The sequence below is a fragment of the Scyliorhinus canicula genome, chromosome 6 (genome assembly GCF_902713615.1).
Source record: "Scyliorhinus canicula chromosome 6, sScyCan1.1, whole genome shotgun sequence".
NCBI classification, from domain to species: domain Eukaryota; kingdom Metazoa; phylum Chordata; class Chondrichthyes; order Carcharhiniformes; family Scyliorhinidae; genus Scyliorhinus; species Scyliorhinus canicula.
The window spans coordinates 11075403-11092738 of NC_052151.1; the positions used below are offsets into that span (position 1 = coordinate 11075403).

The 17336-nt window shown below is 50.1% G+C and overlaps 1 protein-coding gene across 6 annotated transcripts in view; it reads left to right on the plus strand.

Annotated features, from left to right (window-relative positions):
* LOC119966976 (dynein heavy chain 8, axonemal-like) overlaps window positions 1–17336 on the plus strand; it is a 1648910-nt gene that overhangs the window by 1619803 nt on the left and 11771 nt on the right. For all 6 annotated transcript variants that reach the window (XM_038798944.1, XM_038798946.1, XM_038798947.1 and 3 more), the window contains one exon: window positions 10864–10985. In XM_038798944.1, the coding sequence (XP_038654872.1) occupies window positions 10864–10985 (122 nt within the window). The remainder of the gene's footprint in view (window positions 1–10863; window positions 10986–17336) is intronic.

Genomic DNA, 17336 nt, shown 5'->3' on the forward strand with positions numbered 1-17336 from the left:
TCAGCTCCCCAAACCAGTTATTCAACTGCTCCAACCTGCCACAATTCAGCTCCCCAAACCAGTTATTCAACTGCTCCAACCTGCCACTATTCAGCTCCCCAAACCAGTTATTCAACTGCTCCAACCTGCCACTATTCAGCTCCCCAAACCAGTTATTCAACTGCTCCAGCCTGCCACTTCTGTGGACAAAGCCAGCACCCGCGGCAGCACTGCTCAGCCCGATCCGCGACCTGCAGCAGCTGCGGGAAGAAAGACCACTATGCTAAAGTGTGACTCGGCAGAAGGGCCCCAGCCCTCAACACCCCAACAGTCCAAAAACATCGCCCCCAGCACCAGCAGGCCCGCGGGGCCCAAAACGCTGCGGCCCACGCTCAGGCCCCGCCCCCTCCCGCCACGTGCGATCCATGGGGGCCGCCATCTTGGCAAACCTCCACCATGCGGCCGGCCACGTGCGATTCATGGGGGCCGCCATCTTGGACGCCATCTTCATCACCACCCTCCACGTGCAATCCACGGGCCCTAGCTGCAACCCCAGACTCAAACAGCTCATCGGAGGAGTACGACCTCCCCGGGCAGTCACCACATGGCCCGCAACTCAGCGCAGTGTTCCTGCATCAAGCTCGCCAGAACGCAGCGGCATCTACTCAACAGGACGCCCGATCGGAAGAATGCGACTCCCCCGGGCACCCACCACGCGGCCCGCAACTCAACATGGTCACCCTCGACCAATCTCGCCCCAAGCATCTGAGAAATTCGATGACCGAGGTCCAGATCAACGGGTACAACACGTCGTGCCTCTTCGACTCCGGGAGCACAGAGAGCTTCATACACTCAGAGCTGGTAAGACGCTGTTCCCTCCCTGTTTATCCCGTCAGCCAAACTATCGCCCTCGCTTCGGGCTCCCATTCCATCCAAATCCAAGGCCGCACTACAGCAACGCTAACGATTCGAGGCGCTAGCTATTCCAAATTTAAACTGTATGTCTTGCCCGACCTCTGCGCGCCACTCCTCTTAGGCTTGGATTTCCAATGTAACCTCAAGAGTCTCACCCTCAGCTTCGGCGGGCCCCTGCCCCCACTCACTATCTGCAGCCTAGCCACGCTGCGCATCGCCCCCCCTCCTCTCTTCGCCAACCTCACCCCGGATTGCAAACCGGTAGCCACCCAGAGCAGGCGGTACAGCCTGCAGGATAGGGTATTTATCAGAACGGAGGTCCGAAGGCTGCTCAGTGAGGGGATCATAGAGGCCATTAACAGTCCCTGGAGAGCTCAGGTGGTTGTCGTCAAGACCGGGGTGAAATTCCGCATGGTCGTCGATTATAGCCAGACCATAAATCGCTTTACGCTCCTAGACGCGTATCCCCTCCCCAGAATCGCAGACAAGGTAAACCAGATCGCCCAATATCGGCTATTTTCCACGGTGGATCTGAAGTCTGCAGACCACCAGCTCCCAATCCGCCCGGAGGACCGCCACTACACGGCGTTCGAGGCCGATGGCCGCCTCTTCCATTTCCTCCGGGTTCCCTTCGGCGTCACTAACGGGGTTTCGGTGTTCCAACGAGCAATGGACCGAACGGTAGACCAGTACGGGCTGCGGGCCACGTTTCTGTATCTGGATAATGTTACCATCTGCGGCCATGACCAGCAGGACCACGACGTCAACCTCCACCATTTTCTCCAGACGGCCCAAAAATTAAACCTTACATATAACAAGGAGAAATGCGTGTTCCGAACAAACAGACTAGCCATCCTCGGCTACGTCGTGGAGAACAGAGTCCTGGGCCCAGACCCGGACCGCATGCACCCCTCTTAGAACTCCCCCTCCCCCATGGCCCCAAGGCCCTCAAACGGTGCCTGGGGCTCTTTTCGTACTACGCCCAGTGGGTCCCCCAATATGCAAACAAAGCCCGCCCACTCTTCAAGGCCACACGATTTCCCCTGTCTGCTGAGGCGCGCCAGGCCTTCAGCTGCATCAAGGAGAACATCGCCAAAGCAGCCATGCGGGCGGTGGATGAATCCACTCCCTTTCAGGTTGAGAGCGACGCCTCAGAGGTAGCTCTAGCAGCCACTTTAAACCAAGCAGGGCGACCTGTTGCATTTTTCTCCCGTACCCTCTCCGCTTCAGAACTCCGACACTCCTCAGTTGAGAAGGAAGCACAAGCCATCGTGGAGGCTGTCCGACACTGGAGGCACTACCTCGCAGGTAGGAGGTTCACCCTCATTACCGACCAACGGTCGGTCGGCTTCATGTTCGACAACTCGCAAAGGGGCAAAATTAAAAATGGCTAAATTCTTCGGTGGAGGATTGAACTCTCCACCTACAATTACGATATCAAATATCGACCGGGGAAGCTCAACGAGCCCTCGGATGCCCTATCCCGCGGGACATACGCTAGCGCACAAATCAGCCGCCTAAAAGCCATCCACGATGACCTCTGCCACCCAGGTGTCACCCGGCTCGCCCACTACATCAGAGCCCGAAACCTGCCTTTCTCCAACGAGGAGGTAAAAGCGGTCACCAGGGACTGCCCGATCTGTGCAGAGTGCAAACCGCACTTCTATAGACCAGACAGGGCCCACCTGGTCAAGGCTTCTAAATGAAATGAAAATCACTTATTGTCACGAGTAGGCTTCAATGAAGTTACTGTGAAAAGCCCCTAGTCGCCACATTCCGGCACCTGTTCGGGGAGGCTGGTACGGGAATCGAACCGTGCTGCTGACCTGCTTGGTCTGCTTTAAAAGCCAGCGATTTAGCCTGGTGAGCTAAACCAGCCCCTGCCTGAACGCCTTGCGATCGATTTCAAAGGGCCACTCCCCTCCACTAACAAAAACGTTTATTTCCTTAACATTATTGACGAGTTCTCCCGATTCCCCTTCGCCATCCCATGCCCCGATATGACCTCCCACACAGTCATTAGGGCCCTGCATAGTTTCTTCACCCTGTTCGGTTTCCCCAGCTACGTGCACAGCGACCGGGGTGCGTCCTTTATGAGTGACAAGCTGTGTCAGTACCTGTTCGACAAGGGCATCACCTCGAGCAGGACTACCAGCTACAACCCCAGGGGGAACGGAGAGGTGGAGAGGGAGAACGCGACGGACTGGAAGACCGTCCTACTGACCCTCAGGTCCAGAAAGCTCCAAGTTTCCCAATGGCAGGAAGTCCTCCCAGACGCGCTCCACGCTATCAGATCCCTGCTGTGTACAGCTACCAACCAAACCCCTCATGAGCGGCTCTTCATTTTTTCCAGGGGCACTACCACAGGGGTCTCACTTCCGGCGTGGCTGAGGACACCAGGCCCGGTTCTCCTGAGGAAGCACGTCAGGGCGCACAAAACTGACCCCATTGTTGAAAAGGTGCGCCTGCTTCATTCCAACCCACAGTACGCATTTGTTGAGTTCCCGGACGGTCGCCAGGATACAGTATCCCTCCGGGATCTGGCACCCGCTGGATCCAGCCCCCCATCTACCCTCACCGAGGAACTCCTTTCCCCGTTCCATATGTGGCTGCCCCCTTGCGCCCCCGATTCTGCGAGCTCACCCCATCAGTCCCGAGCGCCAGCACCAGCCCGTCCCCCGCGCTCCCAGTCTCCATTCGACCAGGATGTGTATGAGGCTCGGACAAGACTTGCTCGGGAGCCGGCAACCGTACCCCAGACCTCGACGCCCGCCCAGCCACCGCAAGAGGCTGCAACCCCAGTGCTCCGCAGATCAAAACGGACAATTCGTCCACCGAACAGACTGACTCTTTGAGCCATCACCCCCGCCGGACTTGATTTTTTTTAAATTTTAGATTACCCAATTATTTTTTCCAATTAAGCGGCAATTTAGCATGGCCAATCCACCTACTCTGCACATTTTTGGGTTGTGGGGGCGAAACCCACGCAAACACGGGGAGAATGTGTAAACTCCACACGGACAGTGACCCAGAGCCGGGATCGAACCTGGGACCTCAGCGCCGTGAGGCAGTTGTGCTAACCACTAGGCCACCGTGCTGCCCCGGACTTGATTTTTTAACAGGGGGTGAATGTGGTGAATGTGATTCACACTATATATAGTTGCCATATCACTCTATGTATATATGTTCATTATCTACCCGTTGTAAGATCAGTGCTGTATATAGTTGCCAATATAACTCCGTGTATATATGTTCACTATCCACCATTGTAAGTGCAGTTGCACTATCCAACCACCAGGGGGAGTTGCTCTGGGAGTACGCGAGAGTTTGTACTGGGCTCCTCCCTTGGCTCTGCCTAGGACTCCTCCCCCTGGGACCGATGTATAAAGATCAGTGCCTTAGAGCCAGCCTGCCAGTTCATCTGAAGTTCAACGACGAATAGGCTGGCTCTGTTGTAACTGTATTAAAGCCTCTGTTCAGATCCAACTACACGTGTTCGCTGAATTGATGGTCCCATTACTTCACTCCAGGAGTGATTGCACGAAGAAATAGGGATATGGTATGATTAAACTAAACCCTATTAATAACACAGTATTAAAATCTTTAACATCACACCCCAAAAATAACTCATAATTACCCTCAAACAATACTACTCCACTGTGGTGCAGTGGTTAGCACTGCTGTCTCATGGCGGCAAGGGCCCGGGTTCGATCTTGGACCCTGGTCACTGTCCGTGTGGAGTTTGCACATTCTACCCATGTTGCGTGGGTCCCACTCCCACAACCCAAAGATGTGCAGGGTAGGTGGATTGGCCACGCTAAATTGCACCTTAATTGGAAAAATAAATTTGTTTTAAATAAACGCTACTACTCAACACAGTGAATACAATGCCTTTACTTTCTATCTTTCTTCCCACTTAAACAACAAGAAATCATCCTCGCTCTCAATCCACCCTAAATACCAATGGCACAGAAGGATACTTGCTTTGCAGAATTATTCTTTGAAAAAGAGATCATTGAGACTGCTTTTCAGAACAGAGCTGACTCCGGTCCAAACCCCTACAGAAACTCTGGCTGGATGTCTTCAAAAGGTGTTTTCAACTAGCTTGTTTCATCTTCCCCTTGTCCTCAGACAAGTCTGCACTGCTGTGAAAACAGTTAATCTTGTTTCACTAACTTACCGTGAGAGCAAACTGCCTTACTTGGTCTTATCTTCAGCCTGGATCAGAACTGAACTGAAAACGCTTTCTCAAAATTCTATCCACAAATGTCTAGTCTGTGACATTCTATGACAAAATGCCTGATGCTTTAGCTCCACCCTGCAATTACATCATCTCACCAAGCTGAAAACAGATTAACTCCCCAGGGAATCCCCTTAATCAAACCAAAATTGCATCAGCCCAAGTTTTTATGATGGTTAATTGAAGCTCAGGTTCCTAAAAGCTTTGTTGTCTTTCAAACTAAGATTATTTGAAAAACATGACGCAGCAGTCGAACACACTCTAACCCAGGTTTTAACCCTTACTTCTTCTAATGATTATAATACAATATATCTGAAATGTCTGCATTCATCATAGGACAGAATGTGTTGTAGCCAAACATGCTGATAATACAAGTTTAGTAGGAAATCATGCTGTGTGGAGAACTCTAGGCAGTGATCTGAAATTCTGTGATTGGTTAAGTAAGTGGGTAGAAATTTGGCTGGTGGAGCCTCATGTAAGAAGACATGAAGTTGTCCACGCTGGTGCCATTGGGCCATCACAGCGCATTGGGGGTTCACTTGGTGGTCACATGCTGACCTCCGTCTCTACGACTGCCCGCTCTCCCTGACCCCCTGACCAGGTCCATCACCTTCTGCTCCACGATGGTGAGGTACTGCAGGTCTGGCAGTCTTCTCCCGCTCCCTGCAGTTGTGGGCCGCCTTCTCCTGGGGGACAGATAATGCATAGTATGAGATATTCGGACATGGGCCACACAGGGGTCTGCAGCTCATGGCCTGTGTGTGCAGGGCATTCAGCCATGGCGGGGGTATGGGTATTGGCATGTGGTGTCCAACGGGGTGCAAGCGGACTGCCGGTGGGTGGGGCTTAGCCACCCTCTGGGGGGGAGGGGGGGTGATGGGTGTGGGGAGTGTGGGCCAGGGGCACAGAGCTCGTGGTTGACCCTGGCCGGCTTGGGGGGATTGTCTATCCCCACCCAGCTATGTCTACTGTTTTGCCTGATGGAGGCCGCATGGGCAGGGGGCTGATGGGTGTGGGACGGGATGGTTCCAGGGACATGGAGCTGGTGACTTAACTGGGCCACCCTCAGGTGGTCGTACAGCTTCTTTCTGCACTGCTGTCCAGTCCTTGCGATAGAGCCCATGGCGCTCATGGCCTCTGCACCCAGGCCTGGTTGATGTCGGCGGGTGGCATCCTCCTTCCCACCCTGGGGAACAGGGTGTGCCCCCTCTCCTCCACAGAATTCAGCATTATCTCTGCATCCCCAAACCTTTTTTAAAAATAAATTTAGAGTACCCAATTATTTTTTCAAATTAAGGGGCAATTTAGAGTGGCCAATCTACCTATCCTGCACATCTTTTGGGTTGTGGGGGTGAAACCCACACAGACACGGGGAGAATGCGCAAACTCCTCACGGACAGTGACCCAGGGCCGGGATTCGAACCCGGGTCCTCAGCGCCGTAGGCAACAATGCTAACCACTGCGCCACCGTGCTGCCCTTCAAACCTCATGGTCGCTCTCCGGGTTGGCATCTTCTTGACTGGAATGGGTGTGTGGGAAGCAGAGGGTTTATGTGCGTCTGCAGCTTGTCAGGCTCTCGAGTGTCGACCCCAGTGAATCACAGGCCGGCGAGTATTGGAATTGCACTGGTTCCCCGTGGCGCGAGTGCTGGCCCATGTCCTGCATGGCTCCAGTAGTCACACACCTATCCGGATTGTGGAAAACCCCCTATTCAGTCCCGGGGTATCGGGATCGTGGAAAATCCCCCCATTCAGTCCCGGGGTCAGCACTTAGTCTCCCAAACGGAGAGTTTCGCCCAATGTCTTTGGTCGTCTCAATATTTAGAAGGACAAATGTTTGCAGTACTTTACCACAGAACCCAGTCAAACACGATTTGCTTTGAACAAATCCGTGAAGGCTTTCATTTATTAAACTATAGTTTCCAAATGCCAATGGAGATTTTAGCCCAGATTAATATTAGGGATGGTATTTTCCATTGCGAGTTCACCTTGCTACCACTGCCAACGAGACGGAAAATCTGGCGCTCAGCCAAATCTCCATTCACTGCAGTGGGAACGCAGAATTCCGCCGGCATAAACGGACGGAGAATCCAGCCAGCGTGAAGGAACAGAGAATCAGGTTGACTGAAGATTCCAAGTTTCTCCTCTCTCCTCTTCAGAGCAGGTCGGAACCAAAATTTCCAAATCCAGTTCATTGTTTTAAATGCTGGGAGCACAAAGCAAGTCAGGCAAACATCTACGGTGAAAGTGGCCACTCCATAAAACCAAAAAATAGTAAAGGTGAAAAACTTTTAGGAAGGAACAGAGCGAGGAAGAGGGGAAGAAGATAGCAAGCAGGAAAAAAGAGGAGCTGTAAAGTAGTCAATGAAGATGTGAGATGCAATGATATAAATGAGTGACAAAAGCTGTATGAGACAAATTAGAAAAATAAATGGCATTCCCAAGATCCGGAGACTAGATGAATAGTTAAGGCAGTTTGGTGTAGTTGGAAATCCTGATAAAGCAGAGCAAACTCCTGTGGCTCAGGATAGAACAAAGAACAAAGAACAAAGAAAAGTACAGCACAGGAACAGGCCCTCCAAGCCTGCTGCCTGTCTAAACTAAAATGTTCTACACTTCCTGGGTCCGTATCCCTCTATTCCCATCCTATTCATGTATTTGTCAAGATGCTTCTTAAATGTCACTATTGTCCCTGCTTCCACCACCTCCTCCGGTAGCGAGTTCCAGGCACCCACTACCCTCTGTGTAAAAAACTTGCCTTGTACATCTCCTCTAAACCTTGCCCCTCGCAGCTTAAACCTATGCCCCCTCATAATTGACCCCTCTAACCTGGGGGAAAGCCTCTGAGTATCCACTCTGTCTATACCCCTATTAATTTTGTAGACCTCTATCAGGTCGCCCGTCAACCTCCGTTGTTCCAGTGAGAACAAACCGAGTTTATTCAACCGCTCCTCATAACTAATGCCCTCCATACCAGGCAACAGCCTGCTAAATCTCTTCTGGACCCTCTCTAAAGCCTCCACATCCTTTTGTTAGTGTGGCGACCAGAATTGAAGACTATACTCTAAGGTTCTATACAGCTGCAACATGACTTGCCAATTCTTATACTCAATTCCCTGGCCAATGAAGGCAAGCATGCCGTATGCCTTCTTGACCACCTTCTCCACCTGTGTTGCCCCTTTCAGTGACCTGTGGACCTGTACACCAAGATCTCTCTGACTGTCCATACTCTTGAGGGTTCTACCATTCACTGTATATTCCCTACCTGCATTCCAAAATGCATGACCTCACATTTGTCCGGATTAAACTCCATCTGCCATCTCTCCGCCCAAGTCTCCAAATGATCTAAATCCTGCTGTATCCTGTTGCTAATTGTGCTTTTGCTTAATTGCTCTGTTTAATAACCTTTGCTCTAGAGTCGCCAGGTATCTTTCTGATACCACCACAAGGTTCAAAGCCAAGTGCTGATCAATAACTCAATACACCAGTTAGTAAGTTTCAAATCAAAACACATTTATTATACACAGTCAATCATTACTCATGCATAAAACTCTACTTACTAGACTATCTCAAACACTAAAAGGCCTATACTTAGCTTTGGAAATGGCCCACCAGATCAGGGGAACAATGGCCTTTCGTTCGATTCTGAGGCTGCAGGCTTCAAGCTGGTATGGAATAGTAGCTAGGACCGCCTATCTCGCAGCGTGCATTGACTTGAGACTTACTTGGTTGGTGCAGCTGGAGATGTTGATGTTGGCGGATACGGGGCTCTGGGAGAAGGTCGGGAGTGTCTGAAGTTGATCAGAAGTGAGGAGATTTTGCCTTCCATGTTGAGGGAGACTTTGAATGTGGTTATTAGAGGAGAAATAATTTCTTACAAGGTGCCTAAGGAGAGGAGTGAAAGGGTGGAGAGGCAGTGTTTGGTGGATGCCATCCTGGAGGTGGATCGCCGATATTCAGTTAGTCAGACACCAGAGTTACTGAAAGAATTTGTAGTTGGAGTTTGGGCTGCTTTCAACGGACAGGGCAGGGTGCCAGCTGCAACGTCTGAGGGGGCATTTATGGGCACGGGGAGAATGCAGGAGAATGGGGATGAGTAAATATCAGCTATGATTGAATGGCGGAGCTGACTCGATGGGCCGAGTGGCCTAATTCTGCTCCTATGTCTTATGATCTTAATGCGAGTCACCTGTTGGCACATCAGCTGAGGCAGCTTTGCGGGAAATAGTGCAGGTAAAGGTCTAAAACCTAGGAAATTAAAGGGATTGAGGGACATAAAATTGGCCAAGGAAAAGAAAAGTAATGAGCTTGGATGGTTGTTTTTTTAGCTGGTATGGACTAGTAGCTAGGACCGCCTATCTCGCATTGACTGGAGACTTACTTGGTTGGTGCAGCTGCTAGGCAGGTCTCTCCTTGTTGAGAGTCACGGTCAAGAGTTGTTTCGAGCTGCTGAGAGACCTTGCCAAGAAGATCGAACTGAACTTGGGGACTCTATTTTATAGTCCCCAGGGGTTTCGCGCCCTTTTGGTTGCTTAAATGTTTCCAAATGTTCCTGGGGATTGCTCATTAATATGCAGATGGTTGCTGGTTTCGGTTCTGTCTGGGTCCTTGCAAGTCTTAATACACAGGAAACCTTGCACCTGCTTGTTTCCCTGTGCCTGGTTGAATTTCCCTGCATTCTTAGCGGGCATCCATTTTGGAATCGGGAAGTGGCCAACCCAGGTGGCTACAATCCTGACAGTCCTCAATCGCTATCCGCAATTCCACCAACCTTTGTGTCGTCTGCAAACTTACTAATCAGACCAGTTACATTTTCCTCCAAATCATTTATATATACTACAAACAGCAAAGGTCCCAGCACTGATCCCTATGGAACACCACTAGACACAGCCCTCCAATCAGAAAAGCACCCTTCCATTGCTACTCTCTGCCTTCTATGACCTAGGATGTCTGCTGGATGAAAAAAGCTCTGAGCAACATGAGAGATACAGAACCCCGCGGCGATAACTATTTACCAATGGAAGATTTACATCCACTCATTCCCTCCCTGAACTTATCAGAATGAATATTAAAACCGGACTGCTGCAATGTGCTGAATAGTTTTGTTCCTTGAACTTGCAGAGTGTCAGAGGACGAGTGTAGGTGAGCAAGGATCCCTGCAGCTGCCTAGAAATCCAAGTGTAATGTGAAGTCGCACAAAGCTAACCCAACAGGGCGGCACGGTAGCACAGTGGTTAGCACTGTTGCTTCACAGCGCCAGGGACCCAGGTTTGATTCCCGGCTTGGATCACTGTGCAAAATCTGCACGTTCTTCCTGTGTCTGTGTGGGTTTCCTCCGGGTGCTCCGGTTTCCTCCCACGGTCCACAGGTGTGCGGGTTAAGTGGATTGGTCACGCTAAAATTGCCCCTAGTGTCCAATTGTTAGGTGGGGTTTCTGGGTTCCGGGGATAGGGTGGAGGTGTCGGCTTAGGTAGGGTGGTCTTTCAGGGGCCGATGTAGACCCAATGGGCCGAATGGCCCCCTCTGCACTGTAAATTCTAGGATTCTATGAACAGCTGGGATAAAATTGCCTCGATGCATGTCACCAGCTGCTTGCAACTGAACAAAACAAATCGGGACTAAGTTAGAATTCATCAATATTTTACTTATTGCCAAACAGCAGAGCGGAATTTATATTTATTATGTTACATAGAAAATAAATGAAATAAACTGTGTTCATTTTGTACACAGGATTCCTAACTGCCATGAGACAGGAAGTAACACGTGCCCATAGAGGCTGGGCGCTGGACAGTGTCACCCTACACAACGAAGTAACAAAACTGATGAAAGAGGAGATCAAAATACCACCCCCGGTTTGTATACAGTCATTTATATCCATGGTAGGAAAGGTAAATTCTGACTGCATAGCATTTCTGAGCATTCGGAACTACGCTTTTAGTTTGTCTTACGTGCATTGTATCCAAGGTAGTCAGTTACTGTTCATCAGATTTTAGAGAAATATGGTATGCTACATGCAATGGACACTAAGAATATGAATTGAACTGCCGTTGAGGTAGAACTGGCACCAGCAGCTCCTCTCAAATTTCTAGATGATGCCCAAGGACTAATTTCTGGCAATGACCATTGTTGGGTTTCTGATACCATCAAATCGAGTCCAAAAGCTGATTCAACCACCTCATTGTAAATTTAACATTCAATATCCAGGTCATTGAGCTAACAGCTGGAACCCAAACATACTTCTTCTAATGCCTCACCTCAATTCATTGGCCTCATTTATACCTCTGTAATAGATTTCAATTGGGGAAAAACTACAGATTCTCTCTTAAACTCAGGTAACATGTTCCGAAGATAAGTTTGCAGTTTAGGCTCTAGGCTCTATGTTGCAGACAAGTGCTGTATTCACATTTACACACTTGTATTTTATATTTTCCCCGCGTCTTGACTGTGATAGAGAAATTCAAACAGCATTCATTAGATAAGCAAAACTGAACTTTATTCACTAATTAGAACTGCTAGCAGAAATTGGCTGATACTTGGAAAGTCGGAAGGCAGTCAATTACAAACTGCGGAGTCCGTCCCAAGTCTGCAATAGTACAGAAAAGAAGGCGATTCTTATACATTATAGGATCAAGATAACATGAATACAGCTTGGTCAGGAATTTGATCGAAAGTAAAACATAAGTAATAATCGTTACAATGGCGTCACCTTCTGACCTTTAGGGGACTTGAGTTTCATATCATTATCTTGTCTTTGTTTTAAGAAAGGGAAGAAGTTGTTTACATACAGGAAGAGACACTTGTTCAGCTTGTTATGTATTGAGACTACTAGTTCCAAGCCTTATCTAGACTCTCAGGACATGCTGTCTATGTGTATTATGAATCTGTGTCTTAGGTTAAATTCAATTGTACCAAGAAAACTTGACTAGTTTTCCCATCATGCCATTATTTGCTTCACACAATACCACAACTTTCCATTTAAACTTCAACCTAACTTTGCAACAGTTGCTGATTATTTTCTTCCAGCCATCCAGTTTATCATATTCCAAGTTCAAACAGCAGAGCCAGCAGGAGGCGATATAGTCAGCACTCAGAGCATGTTTCTCACATCTTGGTTCCTACCAGCAGAGCCAGCAGGAGGCGATATAGTCAGCACTCAGAGCATGTTTCTCACATCTTGGTTCATAGCAGCAGAGCCAGCAGGAGGTGATATAGTCAGCACTCAGAGCATGTTTCTCACATCTTGGTTCACAGCAGCAGAGCCAGCAGGAGGTGATATAGTCAGCACTTAGAGCATGTTTCTAACATGTTGGTTCCTACCAGCAGAGCCAGCAGAGGGCGATATAGTCAGCACTTAGAGCATGTTTCTAACATGTTGGTTCCTACCAGCAGAGCCAGCAGGTGGCGACATAGTCAGCACTCAGAGCATGTTTCTCACATCTTGGTACATGCCAGCAGAGCCAGCAGGTGGCGATATAGTCAGCACTCAGAGCAAGTTTCTAACATCTTGGTACATGCCAGCAGAGCCAGCAGGTGGCGATATAGTCAGCACTCAGACCAAGTTTCTCACATCTTGGTACATGTCAGCAGAGCCAGCAGGTAGCGATATAGTCAGCACTCAGAGCATGTTTCTCACATCTTGGTACATGCCAGCAGAGCCAGCAGGTGGCGATATAGTCAGCACTCAGACCAAGTTTCTCACATCTTGGTACATACCAGCAGAGCCAGCAGGTGGCGATATAGTCAGCACTCAGAGCATGTTTCTCACATCTTGGTACATGCCAGCAGAGCCAGCAGGTGGCGATATAGTCAGCACTCAGACCAAGTTTCTCACATCTTGGTACATACCAGCAGAGCCAGCAGGTGGCGATATAGTCAGCACTCAGAGCATGTTTCTCACATCTTGGTACATGTCAGCAGAGCCAGCAGGTGGCGATATAGTCAGCACTCAGCATGTTTCTCACATCTTGGTACATACCAGCAGAGCCAGCAGGAGGCGATATAGTCAGCACTCAGAGCAAGTTTCTCACATCTTGGTACATACCAGCAGAGCCAGCAGGAGGCGATATAGTCAGCACTCAGCATGTTTCTCACATCTTGGTACATGCCAGCAGAGCCAGCAGGAGGCGATATAGTCAGCACTCAGACCAAGTTTCTCACATCTTGGTACATACCAGCAGAGCCAGCAGGTGGCGATATAGTCAGCACTCAGAGCATGTTTCTCACATCTTGGTACATGCCAGCAGAGCCAGCAGGTGGCGATATAGTCAGCACTCAGCATGTTTCTCACATCTTGGTACATACCAGCAGAGCCAGCAGGAGGCGATATAGTCAGCACTCAGAGCAAGTTTCTCACATCTTGGTACATACCAGCAGAGCCAGCAGGAGGCGATATAGTCAGCACTCAGCATGTTTCTCACATCTTGGTACATGCCAGCAGAGCCAGCAGGAGGCGATATAGTCAGCACTCAGACCAAGTTTCTCACATCTTGGTACATGCCAGCAGAGCCAGCAGGTGGCGATATAGTCAGCACTCAGAGCATGTTTCTCACATCTTGGTTCATAGCAGCAGAGCCAGCAGGAGGCGATATAGTCAGCACTCAGCATGTTTCTCACATCTTGGTACATGTCAGCAGAGCCAGCAGGAGGCGATATAGTCAGCACTCAGACCAAGTTTCTCACATCTTGGTACATGCCAGCAGAGCCAGTAGGTGGCGATATAGTCAGCACTCAGAGCATGTTTCTCACATCTTGGTACATGTCAGCAGAGCCAGCAGGTGGCGATATAGTCAGCACTCAGAGCAAGTTTCTAACATCTTGGTACATGCCAGCAGAGCCAGCAGGAGGCGATATAGTCAGCACTCAGCATGTTTCTCACATTTTGGTACACAGCAGCAGAGCCAGCAGGAGGCGATATAGTCAGCACTCAGCATGTTTCTCACATCTTGGTACATAGCAGCAGAGCCAGCAGGAGGCGATATAGTCAGCACTCAGAGCATGTTTCTCACATCTTGGTACATGCCAGCAGAGCCAGCAGGAGGCGATATAGTCAGCACTCAGAGCAAGTTTCTAACATCTTGGTACATGCCAGCAGAGCCAGCAGGAGGCGATATAGTCAGCACTCAGCATGTTTCTCACATTTTGGTACACAGCAGCAGAGCCAGCAGGAGGCGATATAGTCAGCACTCAGCATGTTTCTCACATCTTGGTACATAGCAGCAGAGCCAGCAGGAGGCGATATAGTCAGCACTCAGACCACGTTTCTCACATCTTGGTACATAGCAGCAGAGCCATGGTGGGATTGGCTGATTCCGGTACGGGGAGGGCGGGGTCATCCGGCTGGTCACAAAGAATGTGAAGGGGTTGAGCAGCCCGCGAAGAAGTGTTTGCGCAGCTTAGGGGTTTGAAGGCTGATGTGGTGCTGTTGCAGCAGACCCATTTGTGGGTTAAGGATCAGATAGGGTTACGGAAGGGTGGGTGAGGCAAGTGTTTCATTCGGAATTTGACAATGGGGCCGGGGGTTGGCGCAAGATTTTGATGGATCAGAATGGGAGGTATGTAATGGTTCGTGGGTTGTTGGCGGGTATCCCGGTGGTGTTGGTCAATGTATATGTCCCAAACTGGGATGATGCAGCTTTTATCAGCAAGCTGCTGTCTTTGACTCCCGATCTGGGCTCCCACCATCTAAGCATGGGTGGGGACTTTAACTGTGTTATGGATCTTCGATTGGATCGGCTGTGAGGCCTTCGAGGGTGGCAAAGGTACTTTTGGCCTTTATGGAGCAGATGGGGGGAGTGGACCCGTGGAGATATTTACATGCAGAAGAGGATTTTTCTTTCTTCTCCCAGGTTTCATTTCTTTCTGGTAGGAAGGTCTCTGCTGCTGGGAGTGGTGGGGGCAGGGTATTCGGCGATAGTGATCTCAGATCATGCTCTGCGTTTTGTTGATTTGGGGGTGGAATTGGGCCCCACAAAGGGATTGAGGGATATAAAATTGGCCAAGGAAAAGAAAAGTAATGAGCTTGGATGGTTGTTTTTTTAGTCTGGGGGGAAACAATCTAAAGCTCTCCCCAAGGGTCAGATTAGAACCTTTGCCAGTTGATGCAACCATCAATTCACTCGAGACATGAGTAGAAGTAAACCGTGGCTTTAATCAACTGAGAACAGTGCCTGCCTGCGACTGATCCAATACTGAGAACCGCCTACAGGTTGACTGCTCTTTATACCTCCCTTCAAGGCGAGGAGCCATGGGCGGAGCCTATACATGCCCCAACATGTTCCCCTATTGATAATGCCATACAATGTCCCATAGGAGAAGCCCACAAGGGCAACAGCGTCGCACAGATACAAATATACCAATACAAGTGCGACAGCACAGATACAAATACACTGGTGGATTATTAGTATAATATATTCACCACATTCACCCCTGTTAAAAAAAGGAAGTTCGGCGGGGGTGACGTGTTCATTAGTTCAGCCAGTCCGGTGCACGGATTGTGCGCTGTGATCACCGAAGCTGTGGCATTGTTGCTGGCCCGGGTGTCGAACTCGTCCGTGCTGGCATCGGTAATGAGGTGCGGGTACAGACGTGGATTCAGGGAGCGTCTCTTCTGGAGCTTCATTCCTGTGAATCGGTGAAGGGGGGATGGCGGGCGGGAGGGAGCGCAGGAGCCATATAGGGGCGGGGGCGCTGGTCATGGCAGGTTGGACAGGATATGATGGAGGGGCGGCGGTGGTGGTGGTGGTGGAACCGGCGAGTGCCAGGTCCCGGAGGGAGACCGTATCCTGTCGGCCATCGGGATATTCAATATAAGCGTACTGGGGGTTGGAGTGTAGGAGCTGGGCCCTCTCTACCAAAGGATCGGACTTATGGCTCCTGATGTGCTTTGAGTAGGACTGGCCCCGGTGTCTTCAGCCAGGACTGAAGCGAGGCCCCTGAGAAGGATCTCCTAGGGAAAACAAATAGGCGGTCATGAGGGGGCTCGTTTGCGGCCCTGCAAAGTAGGGACCTAATAGAGTGGAGTGCATCGGGGAGGACCTCCTGCCAGTGAGAAACTGGGAGATTCCTGGACCGGAGGGTCAGTAGGACGGTCTTCCAGACCGTCGCGTTCTCCCTCTCCACCTGCCCGTTTCCCCGGGGGTTATAACTGGTAGTCCTGCTCGAGGCGATGCCTTTACTGAGCAGGTACTGACGCAGTTCGTCGCTCATGAACGACGAGCCCCGGTCACTGTGGACATAATTGGGGAAACCAAACAGGGTGAAGACATTATGTAGGGCTTTAATAACGGTGGACATGGTCATGTCGGGGCAAGGGATTGCAAAGGGGAAGCGGGAGAACTCATCAATAATATTGAGGAAATATGTATTTCAGTTATTGGAGGGGAGGGGCCCTTTGAAGTCGGAACTGAGGCGCTCAAAGGGCCAGGATGCCTTTACCAGGTGGGCCTTATCTGGCCGATAGAAGTGTGGTTTACACTCCGCACAGATCTGGCAGTTCCTAGTCATGGCTCTGACCTCTCTCGGTGGAGTAGGGCAGGTTGCGGGACTTGATATAGTCGATAAGCCGGGTGACCCCCAGGTAGCAGAGGTCATTGTGGATAGCCCGTAGTCGGTCATCTTGCGCGCTGGCGCGTCTGCCGTGGGACAGGGCATCTGGGGGCTCGTTGAGTTTCCCAGGACGATATACTATATCGTAATTATAGGTGGAGATTTCAATACTCCACCTCAAGATCTTATCGTTCTTGATTTTGCCCCGCTGCGTATTGTCGAACATGAAGGCTACCAATCGTTGGTCGGTGACGAGGGTAAACCACCTACCAGCGAGATAGTGCCTCCAGTGCCGTACAGCTTCCACGATGGCTTGGGCCTCCTTCTCGGCTGAGGAGTGCCGAATTTCGGAGGTGGTGAGGGTACTCGAAAAAAACGCTACCGGTCTGCCTGCTTGATTGAGGGTATCGGTGAGAGCGACCTCTGATGCGTCGCTCTCCACCTGGAAGTGTGGTATTGTGTGAAGCAAATAATGGCATGATGGGAAAAGTAGTCAAGTTTTCTTGGTACAAGTGAATTTAAACTGATTTTCATATAACCTAAGGCCCAGAATACACATAGACAGCATGTCCTGAGAACTGGGTGACTCTGAGAGTCTAGATAAGGCTTTAACCTAGAAGCAGTCTCAATAAATAACAAGCTGAACAACTGTCTCTTCC